The following is an 18701-nucleotide window of genomic DNA, read 5'->3' as shown; positions in this document are numbered from 1 at the left end:
CCTCCCCTGGCACGTTGCCCCGCCCCTTTAAGCGCCCCGCCCCTCCTCTGGCACGTTGCCCCGCCCCCCGGCCGAGCCGTTGACGCCCCCTCCGACGCACGTCGCGTCTTAGCCCGTCGCTTCCAAGATGGCGCAGGTGCTGAGGGCGGCTGTGGCGGCGGCGTGCGCTGGAGGTGACTCCCCCGCGCCGTCGGGGTTCGCCGTGGGGCGGGGCTCAGGGGGCGGGAGGCCCCGAACCCAGGTGGGGCGGCGGCTAGGGGGCGCGGTGCGCGGCCGCCGTCCGCACCGTGAGGCCGAAGGGGGCTTCCAGAACCGCCTCAGGTTAGCGGCGGGGGCGGGGGCCGCCTCCTGTGGGCGCCTCACAGCCCCCCCTGGAGGGCGTACCGGTGACGGCGCCCCTTTTCCACGACGCCCCGGAGGGACGCGGGAGCCCGTCCTTGGGGACAGACAGCAGGGCCGGGACCGAAGTGAACGGCGGAGGGGCCGTGAGCTTAGGTGAGGGCGCGCCCTAGAGAAGAGACGCCGAAAGGAAGGCAAGTCCTGTGCGAACACACGCGCACACGCACACGCACACTCACACACACACACACTCACACGCACTCACACGCACACTCAACCACACTCACACACGAGAGCCGAGCCCTGCCGGCTGCGCAGTGGTTAGCGCAGGGCGCGCATGCGCGAGGGAGACAGCCCACCCATGAGTCTCTCCCCCACCGCCCTCCCTCCCACTCTCAAATAAAAGTTTTTAAAAAATATATACATGTCCTCAGGTGAGGATTAACCCCATAAAAACCAGACAAAGCGCCGAAGCCGGTGTGGCTCAGTGGATAGAGCGTCGGCCTGCGGACGGAAGGGTCCCGGGTTCGATTCCGGTCAAGGGCATGCACCTGGGTTGCGGGCACATCCCCGGTGGGAGGTGTGCAGGAGGCGGCTGATCGATGTTTCTAACTCTCTCCCTTCCTCTCTGTAAAGAATCAATAAAATATATTTAAAAACAAATAGACAAAGCCGTGGGCTGTCCTCCCACACCGCACTGCCGAAGGCCCCCTGCTCCCCGATAATTGCCTCCTGTGCACCCGCAGGAAGGAGGGGCGCTGGTGCAGGGTTCGCAGGCCCCCTGAGTTTTCTACATCCATTAGAAATAAATAAAAAAGGGCTCAGTGGTGAGCGCCGACCTTTGACCCCGGAGGTCAGGGCCCAGGCCAGGGTCGAGGGCTCCATCCCCAGGAGGGGGCGCCCAGGAGGCAGCCGGCCCATGATTCCCTGTCTCTCTGAAATCAGTAAGAAAAACATATTTTTTAAAAAGCTGCCTGGATTCCGTGGTGACAGAATCGCAGGCCTCCTGGCTCCCCGTCCCCACCTCCCCCCAGCCCCCCCTTTTCTTCTGTGGGGGGGGGGGGCGTCGGAGGGCAGCTCTCCCTCCACCGGGAATTCCCCATTGAGGTCACGGCTCCCAGGGAGTCACCCCTGAGCGACCTTCAGCTCTGCACCTTCCCGGGGTGCGGCTGGGGTGAACCCCTAATAATGCCCGGCTTCTCACCTAGGAAGGGCTCCCTCTCTTTTCCGCCCACGGGCCTCACAGTTCTGCCCGCCCTCTGAAGTCGCTTCTCAAGCTGAACCGGTTCTTTAATATACTAGTGTTTTTTTAAATATATTTTTATTAATTTCAGAGAGGAAAGGAGAGGGCGAGAAAGATAGAAACATCCATGATGAGAGAGCATCATGGATCGGCCGCCTCCTGCACGCCCCCTACTGGGGATCGAGCCTGCAACCCGGGCCTGTGCCCTGACCGGGAATCGAACCCAGGACCCTTCAGATCGCAGGTTGACACTCCATCCACTGAACCATACCAGCCAGGGCAATATACTAGTATTTTTATTGATGTCAGAGAGGGAGAGAGAGAAACATCCGTGATGAGAGAGCATCATGGATCGGCCGCCTCCTGCATGCCCCCTACTGGGGTTCGAACCCGGGACCCCTCAATCCACAGGCGGTCACTCCATGCACTGAGCCAAACCAGCTAGGGCGATCACTATCGTCTTTTTTTTAAAAAAAAAATAAAAATTGTTTTTTTAATCCTCACCTGACGAATGAGGATTTTTTTTTCATTGATTTCTAGGGAGAGTGGAAGAAAGGAGGGGAGAGAGAGAGAGAGAGAGAGAAACGTGGATGTGAGAGAGACACATCGATTGCTTGTCTCCCACACGTGCCCTGACCAGGACCAGGGATCGAACCTGCAACCCAGGTACACACGCCCTCGGCTGGGAGTCGAACCCGAGACCCTCCGGTGTGCGGACCGGCGCTCTAACCATTGGGCCGCGCCAGCCAGGGCGATCGCTGTAGTCTGTCTTACGCATCTGCCGTGGCTGAGTGCTGAGCCCCAAGGAGACAGGGGCAGAATAGGAGCCTCCGCACATGATCGGTCCAAAGAGGTGACTCGTGCACATGAAAAAGTATTATATTCGTTAAAACGAATCTCTAACGAGCAGGTGATAGGCAGGTTTTGCCACTGACACGCCCTCCCAGGCCCTCCTTCCTCTTCTCAGTAACCGTGCAAGTCAGCATCTTACCGCACACTCCATTGCCAGCTGCCCTTTGCCACCCCCCCCCCAAAAAATAACACCAAACTCATAAAGGTCATCTCCTTGTCTCAAAAAGCCATCGCTTAGCCAGTCGCTATTGCGCATGGAGCACACACTAAGATACTAAAAACGGAGGCTCGGAGAGCACTTCAGAGGCACCAGGACGCCAAACATCGCCGTTTAACAGCACTGACCTTGGTGCCGGACAGACCTGGGCGCCGGGCTCCGCTCTGCCACCTCCTGTGACCTTGAGGAGGACCACTGAGCCAGGCCCGCCTCCCTTGTCTCAGGCGGGAAAAGTCACGCTGATTCAGGGTCTACCAGTGCCCTGCCTCTGCGTTATGGCCACGGCACCGTCCGCTCTCACCCCGGAGTTCGGGATTCAACAGTGTGCAAGGTTACGTAGGCGGTTCGTGGCGTAGCTGACGAGGAGATAAACCCCGGGGTCTCCTCTAGGAAGGTGAGGTCATATCAGTGAGGTGTTCCCCCCGGGGGTTCTGGCCCCCACTGTGCCTGGACCCCAGCAGTCGGGGGAAGGCCTGCAGACGGGCATCTCAGCATTGGGGGTGATCATCAGTTTGCAGGTTTGTTCGTTTTTTCTCTTTTTTTTCAGTTTATAGGGTTTTGAAGGCAGCATGGTCACAAACACAGTTTGCACTTTCACATGGCGTTCAAAGGCGTTTCCCAAGTTAAAACTAACGGCCATGAGCCGTGTGAGTGAGTCAGGGAGTTGCTATAAACAACTAATGTTACGTTGGGCAACTTGTAAGCCGGTGCTATTGCATCAAAATGCAAAAAGGCCGAAGCCGGTTTGGCTCAGTGGATGGAGCGTCGGCCTGCGGACTGAAGGGTCTTGGGTTCGATTCCGGTCAGGGGCATGTCCCTGGGTTGCGGGCACATCCCCAATGGGAGATGTGCGGAAGGCGGCTGATCGATGTTTCTCTCTCATCGATGTTTCTGACTCTATCTCTCTCCCTTCCTCTCTGTAAAAAATCAATAAAATATAAAAAAAAAAATGCAAAAAGAAGGCTAGGCCTGGAATACCACCAGGACGTCAGTAGTCGCTCAGTACCGAAACCCTGACCAAGCAGGGTCTGTGGTCAGAGCCCCGTAAACTTTTCCAGAGCGAAAGGAGAGCGCTGGCCATAAAACACAGTGAGTTGTGGGTTCACGAAACGATGCACGGCTACAGCACCAGGTGTGCCACCACATGGGCCAAGGGCAAGCAGCCTCTAGTTGGGGAGTGAGATTTTTTTGGGGTTGTTAGTCCTCAGGGTATATATTTCCTGTTGATTTTCTTTTTAAATATATTTTTATTGATTTTTTTTTTTTTTTTTTTTTTTTTTTTTTTTTTTTACAGAGAGGAAGGGAGAGGGATAGAAAGTTAGAAACATCGATCAGCTGCCTCCTGCACGCCCCTTACTGGGGATGTGCCCGCAACCAAGGTCCATGCCCTTGACCAGAATCGAACCTGGGACCCTTCAGTCCGCAGGCCGACTGAACGTCTTCTATCCATGGAGCCAAACCAGTTAGGGCTCCATTGATTTTCTTCGAGTGGAAGAGAGAGAGAGAGAGAGAGAGAGAGAGAGAGAGAGGGAGAGAGAAAGAGAGAGAACAGGAAACAAAACAGAAACGAACATCCGCCCGCCACACCCCTCTGGCTGCCCCTTCGCTCGTAGAGATAACTCGGCTGGGGAGACCTTTGTTTCTTTTTCCCCCAACAGTGAGGCATTTGGGCTGGTTGACAGCCATTCAGATAAAATGCACATGAAAAAGGACTGTACGGCCAGGGCTTTAATGAGCTTGTCACAGACTGTAACACCGACAACCGGTCATAGATCAGGAACAGAATTGTTCTCACCAGCAAGTGTGTTATTTCACTGTCACGTTCAAGCTCACCCGTTGTGAGGTGCAGAGAGCAGCAAGTAATTCTTCATAACGGCAGCTGTCCTCCACGTGCTGCCGGTAAATGTAAGCAATATTGGAAGATCCCCTTCCTTGCTCTGAATCTAACATCAAATGGCTCAGAATTAGCTTCTTAACTTCAGGCAGCTATTTCAGAATGGAGTGAGTAATTTAAATAATTTTAGAAGCGCATTCATGTCAAAGGGACGTTGCCAATGACTGTTCCATCTTCCAGGGCTGTTCTCACGACTGCAGGCTCCCGTTCCCACAGGGAGAGCCTTTTCCACCCCCCAGTCCTCACGTCGTGTGGCCAGTGCTGCCGTGTGGGCCCTGGGGCGGCTCAACCACGTGGCCATCGCCGTGCCGGACCTGGAAAAGGCCCGGGCGTTTTACCGGGACGTGCTGGGGGCCCAGGTCAGCGAGGTGTCCCCTCTTCCTGAGCACGGGGTGTCTGTGGTTTTCGTCGACCTCGGGAACACCAAACTGGAGCTGCTTCACCCGCTGGGCAAGGACAGTCCGATCGCGGGGTTCCTGCAGAAGAACAAGGCGGGAGGCATGCACCACGTCTGCATTGAGGTATCCATTTCCTCTCAGGCTCGGCATTTGACGTTTCTCTCCCACAAACTGTCTTTTGCTTCTTGAGACTGATACGGTCACTGTCGTCAGAAATTTTATATGAAGTTCTTTTTCTTTTCTTTTTTTTTCTAATCACCTGTGGCTATTTTTCCATTGATTTTTAGAGAGAGTGGAAGGGAGGGGGAGAGACAGCGAGAGAGAAACATCAATGAGAGAGAGAGAGAGAGAGACACACACATCGATTGGTTGCCTCCCACACCCCACACCCTGGCCAGGGCTGGGGATGGAGCCCGCAACCGAGGTACATGCCCTTGACCGGAATCGAACCCGGAACCCCTCAGTCCTCGGGCTGACGCTCTATCCACTGAGCCAGACTGGCCAGGGCATGAAGTTCTTTAAAGGGGATTGGTAGTAGCATTGGTCCCACTCAAAGATGGATCCGTAGATGTATTTTCTTTTCCTCTAGAAAACTGCAAATAATAACGTAGTTTATCAAATCTGGACTCGGCAGCTTCTACAAAAGGCCCTGAGGCCCAGATGGTGTGTCTCAGCGGTTGAGCATCAGCCTATGAATCCGGAGGTCCCAGTTCGCTTCCCAATCGGGGTACCTGCCCGGGTTGTGGGCTCCATCCCAGTGGGTGGCGTGCAGGAGGCAGCCGTTCGATGATCCGCTCCCATCATTGATGTTTCTCTCTCTCTCTCCCCTTTTGCCTCCCTCCCTCTCTGAAATAAATAAAAACATATTTTTTAAAAGGTCACCGAAGTTGGCCTTGGTTCAGCAGCGAACAGGACAGGGACCGAGCCCCAGTGGGAGGGGCAGCCGGCGCGGGCAGTCTGCCCTGTGATAGGCAGAGTTCACGCGCGTGTCTCCTCACTCACAGGCGAGGAGAGGTTGGTTGCTGCGGCCGGCCCAGGAGGTGGGAAGGCACCTGTGACGGGATCCCCCGGGCACGAGAGGAGGCAGCCCTTCTGGGAGCGGGAGTAGCAGGTGGAAAGGCACAGAGTTATCAGAGCAACTGCCAGCCCCCCAGGACGCCACCTGCATTGTTTTCTGCGTTTCTTATAGCTACCTCAGGAGGGCGCTGTTCTCCCCATCCACAGGTGAGAAGCCGACTGAGAATAGCTTGCTCATAGTCACATGACTAGTGAGTGGCAGGGCTGCTAACTAGTTGTGTCCAAACTAGATTTGTTCTGAGTCCAGCGTCAGCACTGCTGGATGGCGCCATCATTGTGTGAGCTGAACTTAAAATCCGAGGTGGGGAGCCATAAGGTGTTCGGCAGGGGACTTGCAAGGCCTCCTAGTTCACCGCTCCCCCTGTCTCAGAAGGTGAATTTTGGCTGCAGGTCTGTATCGCAGTGGACTTGGGGTTTACCTGAGGCCCCCAAGGACGACAAGCAGGATCCCCGCCTTTGAACCCACTGCTCCGTCCCACAGCGCACTGTCTGGGTCCGACATCAGAGCCCAGGCTTCAAAGGAAGCCGGTGTGAGTGAGGAGTGCAGTGAAGTGGGGACAGTGCAAGCTCAGTAGCGTAGCAGTGGATGTGAGAGTCGAGGTTGGCGGGGAGATGAAGATGTGGTTCCGTGTAAAGTGGAGGTGGGCCACGGGAAGTTGTGGAAGGTGGCAGGTTAGTCCTTACGTAAATGTGAGACACCGCCATTGTTCGCTGCTCTCCGTAAAAAATCAAGCGTCTTAACCAGTAGACAGGTTTTATTTTTCAGGCCTCAGTCTGAGAGAGAGCTGTCCCAGGCTGATGGGCTTCCTCCAATCAGCTGGTTTAAAAACCTTGATCTTCCTCAGAAGCAGACGGGCTGTCTTGGGACGCCGAGCCCCACGGGTGCCCTTGCCCCCGTTTGCTCCAGGGCGATGGCCTTGGAATTGTCACTGAGCATGTATGGTTTGATTACAGTCACTGCCAGTGCTGCCCGCTGGAAATATAACACCAGCCGCATAGATCACTTATTTGTTTTAAATATATGCTTACTGATTTCAGAGAAAGGGAGAGGGAGATAGAAACATCGATGATGAGAGATGAGAGAATCATCAATTGGCTGCCTCCTGCACCCACTGGGGACCAAGCCCGCAACCCAGGCATGTGCCCTGACCAGTAAACGAGCCTTAACCTCCCCGTTCCTGGGGCTCGACCACTGAGCCACACCGGCCAGGCCACATAGACCATTTTAAATCCATGGATGCTGCCACGAGTGCTTCCGGCCTCTGCAGGCCGCCCCCTAGGAGGGGGTCTGGTGTCGACTGGAACTAGCCGTGCTTCCCCTGTACCCCATCCAGGCAGCAAGGGTTTGATGAAAATGGTGAAAATGCTTACGTGTCATGGTTGCTCACCCAGGAAGATTTCGCGGCTTCTTTCCCCGCTGGAGCAGGAGCCGGTATGTGTGGTGGTTTCACAAAGGCTCTGCCTCAAGGCAGAGGGGAGAGCCGTGAGCGGAGGTCTCTTCTAGTCTCAGGATCCTGTGGTTCGGTGTTTCCATGATCTCAAACGCACTCCTGTTTCTTTCCTTCTCTCCAGGTGGATGACATAAATGCTGCTGTGATGGACTTGAAAGAAAAGAAGATCCGTAGTCTAAGTGACGAGGCCAAGATAGGGGCCCACGGAAAACCCGTCATCTTCCTGCACCCCAAGGACTGTGGGGGCGTCCTGGTGGAGCTGGAGCAGGCCTGATCGTGTAAGAAGCTGCGATAGTGACCGGGAAGCTCCTCGGGTACTTGGGCTTTGAATCCTTCACTCCTTCGGTCACTTCAGAGTTAAAAACCACATTACAGAGTGAGATTCAAAAAATCATATGTATGTGTGTGTATACATACAGTGTGTGTCCCCAAAAATGTATACACCCTTTGAATAATTATGAATTCCAATGGGTTAAATCTGAAAAGAAAGACACATCAATTGAGCGTCAGCTACGTGTATCTACATTTTTGGGGGGACACACCTGTGTGTGTGTGTGTGTGTGTATTCGATTTGGAGAAAATTTTGATCACTGAATGCCTAAGGAATATTATTAAAATCATATTCATAGAAATACATTCTTCCTGTTCTACAATGGGGTCATTTCGGACAGTGCACTATCTGTGTGAAAGGGTGTGTGTGTGTGTGCGCGTGAGAGAGAGAGAGAGGAGGCAGGATGGGGACACCAAGGACATATGGCCTCAGATGTTTGGCTTTTCTGGAACGACTCATGCTCACAGCCCCTCAGGGCAGGTGTTTGGGGTGCTAAGTCCTATCCGTACAAGTAGGAGGTTTGTGGAGAACTGGGCGTGTGAGCTCTGGGCTGCACAGTCGGCTGCATTTTTAAAGTCGGTGGTCGTGGAGAGGGCAGGGAGTTTGCAGAGGTAGCTGTCATTCAGGTGCAGGGACACAGCAGCCTGAAGGATGTGCAGAAGGATAGAAGCCTTGCTGAGGCGCTCACGGTCCAGGCGGGAAACGGCTTTGTGAAATGGTTGTAAATCGCTACAAAGCAGCAGGAACGAGTTGGAAAGGAAGGGAGTAGAGCTCTCAGAGGAGGCTTAGAGGCACAGCCTTTGGCCGGACTTTCTTCTTTTTTTAAAAAAAGTCTTTACTGTTGAAAGTATTTTTTTAAAAATATATTTTATTGATTTTTTACAGAGAGGAAGGAAGAGGGATAGAGAGTTAGAAACATCGATGAGAGAGAAACATCTATCAGCTGCCTCCTGCACATCCTCCCACTGGGATGTGCCCGCAACCAAGGTACATGCCCTTGACCGGAATCGAACCTGGGACCCCTCAGTCCGCAGGCCAACGCTCTATCCACTGAGCCAAACCGGTTAGGGCTATTGTTGAAAGTATTACAAATGTCCTTCTTACCCACCATTGTCCTCTCCCAGCCTGCCCCTGCCCCCCAGCCCCGGCCTTCACCCCCCCTCCCCATTGTCTGTGTCCACTGGTTATGCTTCTCTGCATACAAGTTCTTTGGTTGATGTCTAACCCTCCCAACCGCCTCCCCCGCCCGCGACCCCCCCCGCCCTCCCCTGCCTTAAACTAGTATCAAATGACTTTTCAGAATCTCAGATGGATGCATAGAATGAGTGCACCGTGTATGGGAAAGTGTTAACATCTTGTAACTCACGGATAATTGGATGCTGAGTAGAGGAGGTATGTACACATTGAGCCTGCTCTTAGGGAAGACAAGTGTAGCATTGAGTTGTTATTTAAAAGTTAAAAGCAATGCCCTAGCCTGGTCCCGGGTTCGATTCTGGTCAAGGGCACATACAAGAATCAACCAATGAATGCATAGATGTGTGGAACAAAAAATCTCTCTTTTCGCCCCTTCCCTCCCTCTCTCTCTCTCTCTCTCTCTAAAATCAGGTCTTTTGAAAAAGGTGAACTGAGAAGTGTGTGGCCTTGCATGTCCTCTTTGCTTGGATAGCCACGGTCAGCTCGCAGTGACAGAACAGGTTTCTGTGTCTCACGGTGACCTACGGAGGTGACCCGGGGTTCCCGCAGCCACGGGGTGTGAGTGTGTGGGTGGCACCACCCTGCCGGGTTCAGAGCCGGAACAGCTGTGAGTCCTGTGCCCTCAGCCTGGGACGAGTGTTTCCTACGCTTATTGTGTGCAGAACACTACCTCTCGGCTGTAATTCACATCTGAGTTGCTGAAGAGCCAAAACATTTCCTGCACCTTTATACGTGGACAGAACTGGCTTGTGTGAGAGGACGGCTGCCAAACGCGCCTCCTGAGAACTTGCGATAAGGCGCGTCGGGCTGCCCTTGGCCGGGCGCACAGGCAGAGTCCGCAGGGGGTGGGTGGATAAGCCACGCGAGGTGGTTTCAGGTGCAGGACCAGGCTGACATCCCCCCGCCCCTCAAGGTGATGGGAATAGATTTGAGCTCGGAGGAAGACAGGCGCGGGACGGTCATTTGCTAATGAAAAGTGCAATTGTTTGCAACAAGGCTATGAACGTAACACGGGCGATTGGGAACCAAGGAAAGGGATGTCTAGGGAGCTGAAGTTGGCAGAACCTGGTCCCCATGCCAGAGTGTCATCCCCCCCCCGCCCCCCCCAAACTATGGTGCTGGCCTGGGGTTGGTTGGTTGCTGTGGCTGAGCCTGAAATTAACTAATTAACTCCTGTCGTTGTCATTCCCGTTCCTCCAACGTGGAAGGCCCAGCTTATCGTAAGGGCAAGAAGCTAATGGTTCTCATGGCAACAGTGGAAAACACACTTGAACTCCCCCCACAGGCCTGCCTCATCTTCCTTCCAGTTGCACAAGCCAGAGACTGAAGTTGAATTCTGACACGGCCTCGCCTCCAACATTGTGCGTGCACGCGCGCGCGCACACACACACACACACACACACACACGCACACACACAGCCCTCACAAAGGCCTCTTTCTTTAGCCTTGCAAATAGCTCGCATCCATCTGCTGCTCCCCACCCCCCTTCGTCTGGGCTCCCTGCACCCACTCTCATCCCCCCAAGCCCTCCCTTGGCAGCCAGAACCCGTGTGTGTGTGTGTGTGTGTGTGTGTGTGTGTGTGTGTGTGTGTGATATGTCATTATCATGTTTTATGACACACCTGTAGTCATGTCAGCGGCTACTGCACACGTCAAAGCATCTCCACCTCACACAGAACACGGGAGGGTGACTTCAGTTTAATCAAATGATCACACACAGACCTGTGAGCCACATTCCAGTCCCGAAGGAAAAGGCTGCTGCGGAGAGCAGCCCCACGGATGGCGGCCGGGAGGCCTTCCTGGGAGTGGACGGGCCGCGCTGGAGCCCGTGCCCCCAGCTCGCCGGGCTCGGTGCTGGAGTGGCCGGCATAGAAGTGCCCTGAGAAAGCAGGCGCCCAGCCAGAGAGAGCAGCCCTGCCACCAGGAAACAATACCTCCCGTCCCTTCTCTGGGTACCAGGAGGCGGCTTTCCGGTCTCTGCCTCCCGAGAGAAGGGTTCTAGGAATCTTTCCAAGACGGGGAGGCGGACCAGGAAGGGAGCCAGGAGCCCACAGTGATGGCGGGAGCGCGGGGGTGGGGGAGGAAACCGGTGCAAGGCAGCCCCAGGAGCAGAAGGACCCAGGATGCCCCCCCTGCAGCCCTCCTTGCCAGGGCACCTATCATCTCCTCATCTCTGAGGCGGGGTCATTGCTGTCCCGTCCCCTGGTGGGAGGTGCGTGGTGCTGCAGAGAGGAACCTGGGACCGGCCCCCCCACAGTGCTGGGCCAGCAGTTGCACTGTGTGTGTGTGTGGCGGCGGGGGGGGGGGGGTCAGCTCCAGGCCTGGGTCTGGGGTGCAGGGACAGGGCCCGGGCATCACTGGGAAAATTCCCACGTGCCACTGCTCTGCCCAGGAGTGGCCAAGCAGGACCACTGGGTGGGCTGCGAGGAAGACCCCACCTCCCCTGGGGGTGGTCCAGAAGCTGGGGTCACAGGCCTGTCTCTGTCTGGTTCTCTGTTTTCTCGAAGAGCATAGAAATGGAGCAGTGTTTTATATTTCTTTTCTTAATATATATTTTTTATTGATTTCAGAGAGGAAGGGAGAGGGAGAGAGAAATAGAAACATCAATGATGAGAGAATCATTGACCAGCTGCCTCCTGCTGGGGATGGAGCCCACAACCCTGGCATGTGCCCCCGACTGGAATCGAACCCGGGACCCTTTAGTCCCCAGGCCCACACTCTATCCACTGAGCCAAACCTGCTAGGGCTGTACCAATGCTTTTTATTGCTTTAAGTCATTCCCCACTTGTGATGAGCTTTTATATGTTTATAAGATTTTTAAATGTAAATAAATGGACACATTAGCAGATACTCAGATTGCTCAGTCTCGGCACCAGTGACATGTTGGCTGGCCCAGGTCCTTTGTCGGGGGCTGCCCGAGCCTGGTGGGATGCTCAGCAGCAACCCTGGTCCCTGTCACAAGCATCGGCCCCGCCTGTGACAACCAAAAATGCTTCCAGCCTTGGCCAGGTCATTGCAGATCCGCCTGGGTCAGGCCCCACGTCCTGGCGTGGAAATGAGGGTAACCTGGCATCCACCTAGTGCAGAAGGACCAAAGAGAGGAGAGGCGAACTCGGGCCTAGCGGGGAGGGCATTCAGCTCCCAGTCCCGCCCCTGGAAAAGCCATCCGATGGGCCCACGCCATGTTGACAGTCACCACAGGGCCCAGCGCGAGGGTTGCAAAGTGCTCCCTCCATCAACAGCCCCCCGCCCCCCCTTCCACTGTGACATCCTCGGGCCCAGCATGCTCTGTGCCCCTCAGGACCGCGGGTCCAGCCGTGGAGGGCGTCGCTCCAGAGGCCTCCCTGAGCCTCAGCCCCCGCAAGCGTTACCTATTCAGGTCTTTAATTCCCTCTGAACCGCGCTTCCAAGGTGCCAGAGGCGACCGGGGGAGGTTGTTTCTGGAGCGGAGAGAGGCCCCATGACAGTAATCGCTGCTGCTCTCCCTGCCCTCTCATGGCTGTGTTCTTCCTGTACGGGTGGCACTCGCTACAGCAAAGCCGTGGCTCTCCCTGTGTCAGACCAGGCCCTGGAGGTCATGGGACGGGAACTCAGAGGCTTAAAAAACGGGAACGTCCAGCCGCAGGGACCTCAGGCACAGCTGGACCCAGGGCTTCAGGCGACGTCATGGTGGACAGCCGCCTCCATCCGTCAGCCCTGCGTTCCTCACCGGGGGCTCTGGCGGCGCTGGGCTTGCACTTGCTGCTTACGATCTCGTGGGAAAAGCGTCTCCTCCCCAGCATTTCAGTAAGGAAAGGCAGCACCACCACAAGGCTGTTTTCTTTTTAGGGAGGAACGGTGCTCCCGCGGTTTCCCTTGACGTGTCTGCGGCTGCCGAGCACAGCGCTGGGCCACGGAAAGACCTGCTGGAGCGTGAGCCACTTGGTGGATGTCCCCACCGACTCACATGCCGACGGTAAGAGAACCAGAGACCACCGTGGCGTGGCGGAGATCCCATGAATCCTGCACCTTGGGGACTTAAAAATACAGATATCCTAGAGGCCCAGCGCACAAATTCGTGCATGGTGGGGTCCAGCTGGCCCGCACCAATGGGGCCTGATCGAGGGTGGGGTCGGCTGGGGGGAGGGGCCGTGGGCCGTTGGCGGCCCACCCGGGTGGGCGGGCGGGCTGGGGGGCTGGGGGTGGGGGGCGCGATCCGACTGGTTGGCTGCTGCCGTGTGCATCATAGCCACTGGTCTTTCTGGTCATTCTGCCGTTGCGGTCACTGGGCTTTTATATGTATATATATATATATATATATATATATATATATATATATATATAGACTAGAGGCCCGGTGCACGAAATTTGTGCACTGGGGCTGGGGAGGGGTCCCTCAGCCGGGCCTGCGCCCTCTCGCAGTCCAGGGGCAGCTTAAGCCGTCCTCCTCACCTGTACGGCAGAGCATTCATCTGCCCTGGAAGGAAGGCGTGCATTCTTTTTAAAAACCAGCGTATGGTGAGTGCCCAGGCATTGACAAGTTTTTGGAAAGGCCCAGCGGGAAGCCTGGCCTGGAACTCCTTTGACCTTCAGGGTATTGGCACAAAGTCTGCAGTTCACGCGCGTGGCCACTAGGTGGCGGCAGGTAGTGCAGCCGTGGGGTTCAACCCACAGTCCCAGAGGCGTCCCCTGTGGCTGCAGGTCAGAGGGTCTATTTTTTTCCTCTGGGGAAAGAGGTGACAGATTTCAGAGGCCTGTGACTCTCCAAAGAGTTAAGAACCAGGGTTACGAGTGACGGTTTAACAATATTGCTTTGGGATGGGTCACATGTTTCAAACGGTGACAGCATACGAGCACGTGTCTGCTCACGCCTTTTCCTCTGTGGTCTGACACACGTGTTGGCACACAGCACACGTCTTGTCTTCGTTCTCTCACGAACGATGCGTCTTCGAGAACGTTCCACGTTAGTCCATTGCATGGTCCCTCTCTACGTGCGGGCCGGGAACTACTGGCGATGGGAGTTGCACGTTGTACCAGGCTTGTTGCTGACTTTGCTGCGGTGGAGGTTGCCATACAGGAATTTTTCGGAAGTCAAGTTTGGGACTTGTTTACGTTACGGCTTTCTAGTTTTGTGGAATACTGGGAAAGGCGGGCGCCACTCCCAGGTTCGTCAAAAAGCCACTGAGCAGGGACGGTTGAAGCCCCCCCCCCCCCCCCCCTCCGCTCAGGGGCCCCGAGGGCTGCGCGCCCGGTGGCCTGTGGGTCGGCACAGTTGCTCCTGTGCGGGAGGGGCTGACCTCAGCGGCTGCCCAGACCTGGCCCCTGGGAAGGGCTCTCGCGAGGTGGTTGGGGGAAGAGCACAGATGGGATCTGACCACGTGGGAGCGAGGCCAGAAGATGAGGCGCTGGGACCCCGTCATTTCTGCTGGGAAAGAGGTGACAGATGTCAGAGGCCGGTGGAGGCATTTCTTTCCAGCTGTTGCTGTCCAGTCACTGGCATTCGGGGAAGAGCTGGGTCCAGAGCAGCCCCATGAAGCTGGGCCGTTTGTGGCTGGGCCACCAGCTGTCTAGCAGGTGAAACACAACAGTGGAGGCAGCACCTCGAGGAGGCGAGGGGCCCCCGCCCTGGCCTGCTCAGGCTCCGGCTCGGGCTCTTTGGCATTTGGCTACAAAGCTGCCCCCCAGCTGGAGAGTCTGGCGCTCTGGGTCCGTGTGGTTTTGTGTGGCCGGGGGGAGCCAAGGGCTCCGGCCACAGGAGTCCACACCAAGCCCGCCTTAGCCCAGAGCAGGACTCAACTTCCCCAGCCCCTCTCCTCGGGGGTCACCCCCCAGGCCTCCCCTTCCTCCTGTGGCCTCTGTTCTGCTTCAGGGCCCCCCACACCCCCGCCCAACCCAACAAAGAAGAAAAGGGAACAGAAGGCAAATGACCAGGCCTCCGGGGAGGAGGCCCCCAGTCGCACACCCGCACACACCCCTGCAGGTCTCCAGGCAGAACCTCAGGTGACCACGTGGGTCCTGGGACTGAATGAAAGGGCAAGAGGGGCCTAAGGTGACACCAGCGTGTCCAGCACAACCGGAAGGGCTTCCAGGGGCGTTGCTCGCCCACTCTCCTCGGGTGTGTGTGAGTCTGGAAGCGGACGGAGTTAGGGTCCTCTCCCTTCAGGATGGGCCGTGCGGTGGGGAGGCCATCCGTCCAGGCTCAGGCAGCGCGGGGTGCCGGAAACGGGGGTGATGGGTGACCAGAGACCTGGACTGCGGCTCGCGCCAAGCGGATCGGCAGGGGGACCGCCCCTGGCCCGTGCGCTTTGCGGAGCTGCAATCCCCGAGGGCTCGCTGGACGCCCACCCCCCTCCCAGCACCACGCTGGGCAGAGCAGGGCGCGGTCGCCAGGGCCCCTGCGCGCTGCACGCAGGCGCTCCCGAGCCACCAGGGGGCAGCACGGCGGCGCGGGGCGGGTGCGGGCGCCGCGGAGCCTCCATCGCCCGCTCTGCGTCTGAGGACCAGACCCCAGGCTCCCGATCCGGCAGGTCTGGGGCGCGCCCGGGGATCTGCGTGCTGCCCAGGCCCGGACACCTGGGGCGTCGCTGCTTCCAGAGCCCGGGCTCCGGCCAGGGTCCCCGAGATCAGCCCCGCAGGACCCGGCCCCAGGTGCGACCTCCCGTGCGCCCGCTCCGCCGACTGTCCCGGCGCGGGCTCGGGGGGAGGGGCTGGGCACGACCGCATCTTTGTCCTCCTTTCTTCCCGCCGCGCGCGCGGTGGCCCGCCGGCGTTTTCCGAGCCGCGTCCCGGGCGGGGGAGGGGTCTGGGGTGGGGGAGGCCGGTGCGGGGCGCGCGGCAGAGGCGGCCCTGCGTGCCCACGCCGCGTCCGGGGCGCGTCCGCCGCCATCCAGCTTCCCGGGCGGCGTGCGGCACGGCGCGGCGCGGGCTCACAAAGACCCGCGGTGGCGGCGGGGGTGGCCGGGCGGCAGCGCAGCCCCGCGCCCGAGCCAGGTACGTGGGGGCCCCGGCTGCAGCCGGGGGGCGGGGTGAGGGGAGGGGTAGCCGAGGCCCCGGCTCTGTCCCTCGGACCCGGCGGGGCGGCCGGGCGTCCTGGCGGATGGGGGGTGCGGATCGGCGTCCCCTGGACCCGCGGAGCCGAGCTGGCTTTTCGCGCATCCTGGGCGGGGGACTCCGCGGCGAGGGGCGACAGGCGCGGACGAGGGGCGCTGGCCGGCGGGGCCTGTCTGCTCGGGCTCCGCGGGGCTGGGGTCTCTGTGCCTCCGGCGGCCCCGCTGGGCGCTGCACTAAGTCCCTGCTCCAGGCGGCAACTCCCGAGCTTGGGGCGCCTCGGGGTTCCCTGGCTCCCGGGAAGCCGAGCCCGGATCGTCACCCTCTCCTCCTTTTCGCTTTCTAATGAGGCCCTGCGGGAGAAAGCCCTCAATTAAAAATTCCGCACACCTGGGCCTCGGGGCCTCCAGCACAGGCTGGGGCAGGGGCTGGGGCAGGGGCAGGGGCAGGGGCTGGGGCGGAGCGATCGGGTCCGGTCCCGTTGGCCCTGCTCCTGCCCGCTGCTCCGGGAGGTGGGAGCACTGACTGGTGGTCACGGCCGACACCGAACCCCCCCGCGCCGCAAGCTGGGCTTTGCGCCGGGCCTGTGTGCCAAGGCTGGGCTGGGGACGAGCTGCCCAGGGCCCTGTGCCCAGGCGGTCCCGAGGGGCCTCGAGGGGGCCACCCTGCCCCAGTTTCAGTGAGAATGGACCCTGCTTGTCTTAACTTAGTATTCGCTTGCGGAAGGAAGACGGCATTTTTTCCATATCTATTCACATTGGGCCGTTAGGGGGCCAGGCACCAGTCTGTGGCTGAGCCATCTCACCACTGGCTTTGCAGAGGGTGAGGCACCCGTGCGGGGCTCTCATTCCGGGGCTTGGTCCTGTGGGCTCAGCCGACTCTGGCGTCTTCCACCTCTGCCCCCCTTTCTGGAATTTTTTTCCCTTTTTCTTTGAGAGAGAACAGTTGTTTTAGGAAACACGACCGGAACGCTTCGGGGGTGCAAGGGAACAAGTTTCCCCAGGGGCGCGTTGCAGGTGCCAGAGCCTGTGGGTGGCCAGCGGCTCAGGCCTCTGGGTTCGTGGTCCTGCTGGTGAGGTGAGGCGGGCGGGGTGGGGCTTCTCTCCTCTCCCGGGCAGTCCACCAGGCCGGGGACAAGGTCTGGTTTCCTCGTCCAGAGCTGCTCGGGCTCCCTGCCCTGTGCCCTCACTCCTGGGTGGCTGGGCTGGAGAGGGTCTCCTGGGCTGGAGAGCCGCACAGACCCGGGTCCCGGGCATCAGAGACCGAGTCGGAGCTTGTGGGGGTCAGCTTGCTGAGATGACCGCCTCCTGGGGGTCGGGGGGGACTACCAGCACTGGACGGGAGACCCTGGGGGTGGTGTCCGGAGCTGGGCCGGGTCTGGAAGATGGCACTAGCGATGGGGCACCCCGGCAGTCTTCTGTGGGGCCTGTCTCTGCAGACCTCTGGGCATTTGTCTGGGAGCATGGTCGTGCACCTCCCCCCTTCCATCGCCAGGGTCCAGGCTTCTGTGCCTGGGAGGAGTGAGGGCTGAACCAATGCGTGCGCACATGCGTGTGTGTGCGTGTGTGTGAGAGAGAGAGGGGCGAGGTGGGTGCTGGCAGGAGGGCCAAGTAGGTGACGGTCACCTCCCTGCTCTCTGCCACCTCCGCCCACTTTCGCGGACACCCCGGACCCGACACCTGTTCACGTGTCTGCGTAACGGTCCCTGAGTACTTAGAACCCTTTTCTTAAAAAAAGAATAATTTCACAGGACTAATTGGTGGGGTTGGATTGTGAAATGGAGGCACGTAAATAAGCCACTCTGCCCAGGCAGTTCAGCAGCTAGATGAAAAACAGAGCTAATTGTCGGAGACACCAGTCACACCCTGCGGCTCAGCGGGCAAGCACTCAGACCCCGGGCTGTTCCTAGACACCAGGAGCCGCTCGGGAAGCCGGCGCCGGGGCCCTGCTCGGCCCGCCCTGGCCTTTGCCTCCTCACCTGACGGTGCCACGGGCTGAAGAGGTGGAGAAGCCTTTATTGCCCGGGCGAGTGCTGGAGGGCAGATGGGCACAGAGGCCTCGAGGGCCTTCCGGAGTGAGGGCAGCCTGGTCTGGGAGCCGGGTGGGGAACCTTGTTCCCTGCCAGGGCCATCTGGACATGTATAACATCGTTCGTGTGCTGTTCAGAATCACCTTTAAAACCCGCCTGCGTAGCCGGGCAAATGGCTATGAACTCGCCCCTCACGCCTCGGCAGCGCCAGACCAAGTGATTTCGCGGGCCTCCCTCGGCCTGCGGGCCGGACGTTCCCCATCCCTGCCTTAGAGAAACTGCGAGAGCGCCCTGCCCTTGCTGGGTGGCCGTGCGGCACGGGGACGTGGGGGACCGGTGGGGAGTGAGGTAGCCACGCAGCCCGGTCCCAGCGTGGGTCACGTTGGAGACGACGGCTCACCAAAAGGCGGCCCAGGTGCCCCGTTGGTGGCTGGGCCGCGTGCCTGTGGGGAGGACTTCTGGCTCCGTCCCCCTCCCCGAGGCCCCCGCCCACTGCCTGGGTTGGGTCCAGCTGGTGTCTCAGAGCCGCCTGCTGGCACAGGCTGAGTCAGCTGCCGTGGGCGCAGTCTCCTCTCCTGCAGCCCGTCCCCAGCTCCGTCCCGTCCTCTCTCCATGCACAAGGGAGCCTGGGGAGGCAGGGACCTCAAGGT

General features: G+C 58.5%; 2 protein-coding genes across 4 annotated transcripts in view; both read left to right on the top strand.

The window, feature by feature from the left end:
• The first annotated feature begins 85 nt into the window (after positions 1-85).
• MCEE (methylmalonyl-CoA epimerase) lies at positions 86-8110 on the top strand. Its single transcript, XM_081114843.1, has 3 exons — positions 86-173; positions 4726-5066; positions 7593-8110. The coding sequence occupies exons 1-3, from the start codon at positions 128-130 to the stop codon at positions 7743-7745; spliced, it is 540 nt and encodes a 179-aa protein (XP_080970969.1). The 5' UTR covers positions 86-127; the 3' UTR covers positions 7746-8110.
• Positions 8111-15432: 7322 nt separating this feature from the next.
• The window catches only part of APBA2 (amyloid beta precursor protein binding family A member 2), a 35795-nt gene continuing 32526 nt past the window's right edge, over positions 15433-18701 (top strand). For 2 of the 3 annotated variants that reach the window (XM_081114840.1, XM_081114838.1), the window contains exon 1: positions 15886-15965. The gene's annotated coding sequence lies outside the window, so the exon portion shown is untranslated. Of the gene's footprint in view, positions 15624-15885; positions 15966-18701 lie in introns of those variants that run through there. The other variant, XM_081114839.1, reaches the window with a different exon arrangement.

The sequence above is a fragment of the Myotis nattereri genome, assembly GCF_964212035.1.
Source record: "Myotis nattereri genome assembly, chromosome: 21".
NCBI classification, from domain to species: Eukaryota; Metazoa; Chordata; class Mammalia; order Chiroptera; family Vespertilionidae; genus Myotis; species Myotis nattereri.
The sequence above is the reverse complement of the archived record's forward strand: the minus strand, read 5'-3'. Positions and strand labels throughout refer to the sequence as shown.

Coding starts and splice junctions, on each gene's coding strand:
- MCEE (XM_081114843.1), top strand. CDS start 128: ATGGCGCAGGTGCTGAGGGCGGCTGTGGCGGCGGCGTGCGCTGGAG. Junction 174..4,725: donor GGCGGCGGCGTGCGCTGGAG/GTGACTCCCCCG, acceptor TCCATCTTCCAG/GGCTGTTCTCACGACTGCAG. Junction 5,067..7,592: donor TGCACCACGTCTGCATTGAG/GTATCCATTTCC, acceptor CCTTCTCTCCAG/GTGGATGACATAAATGCTGC.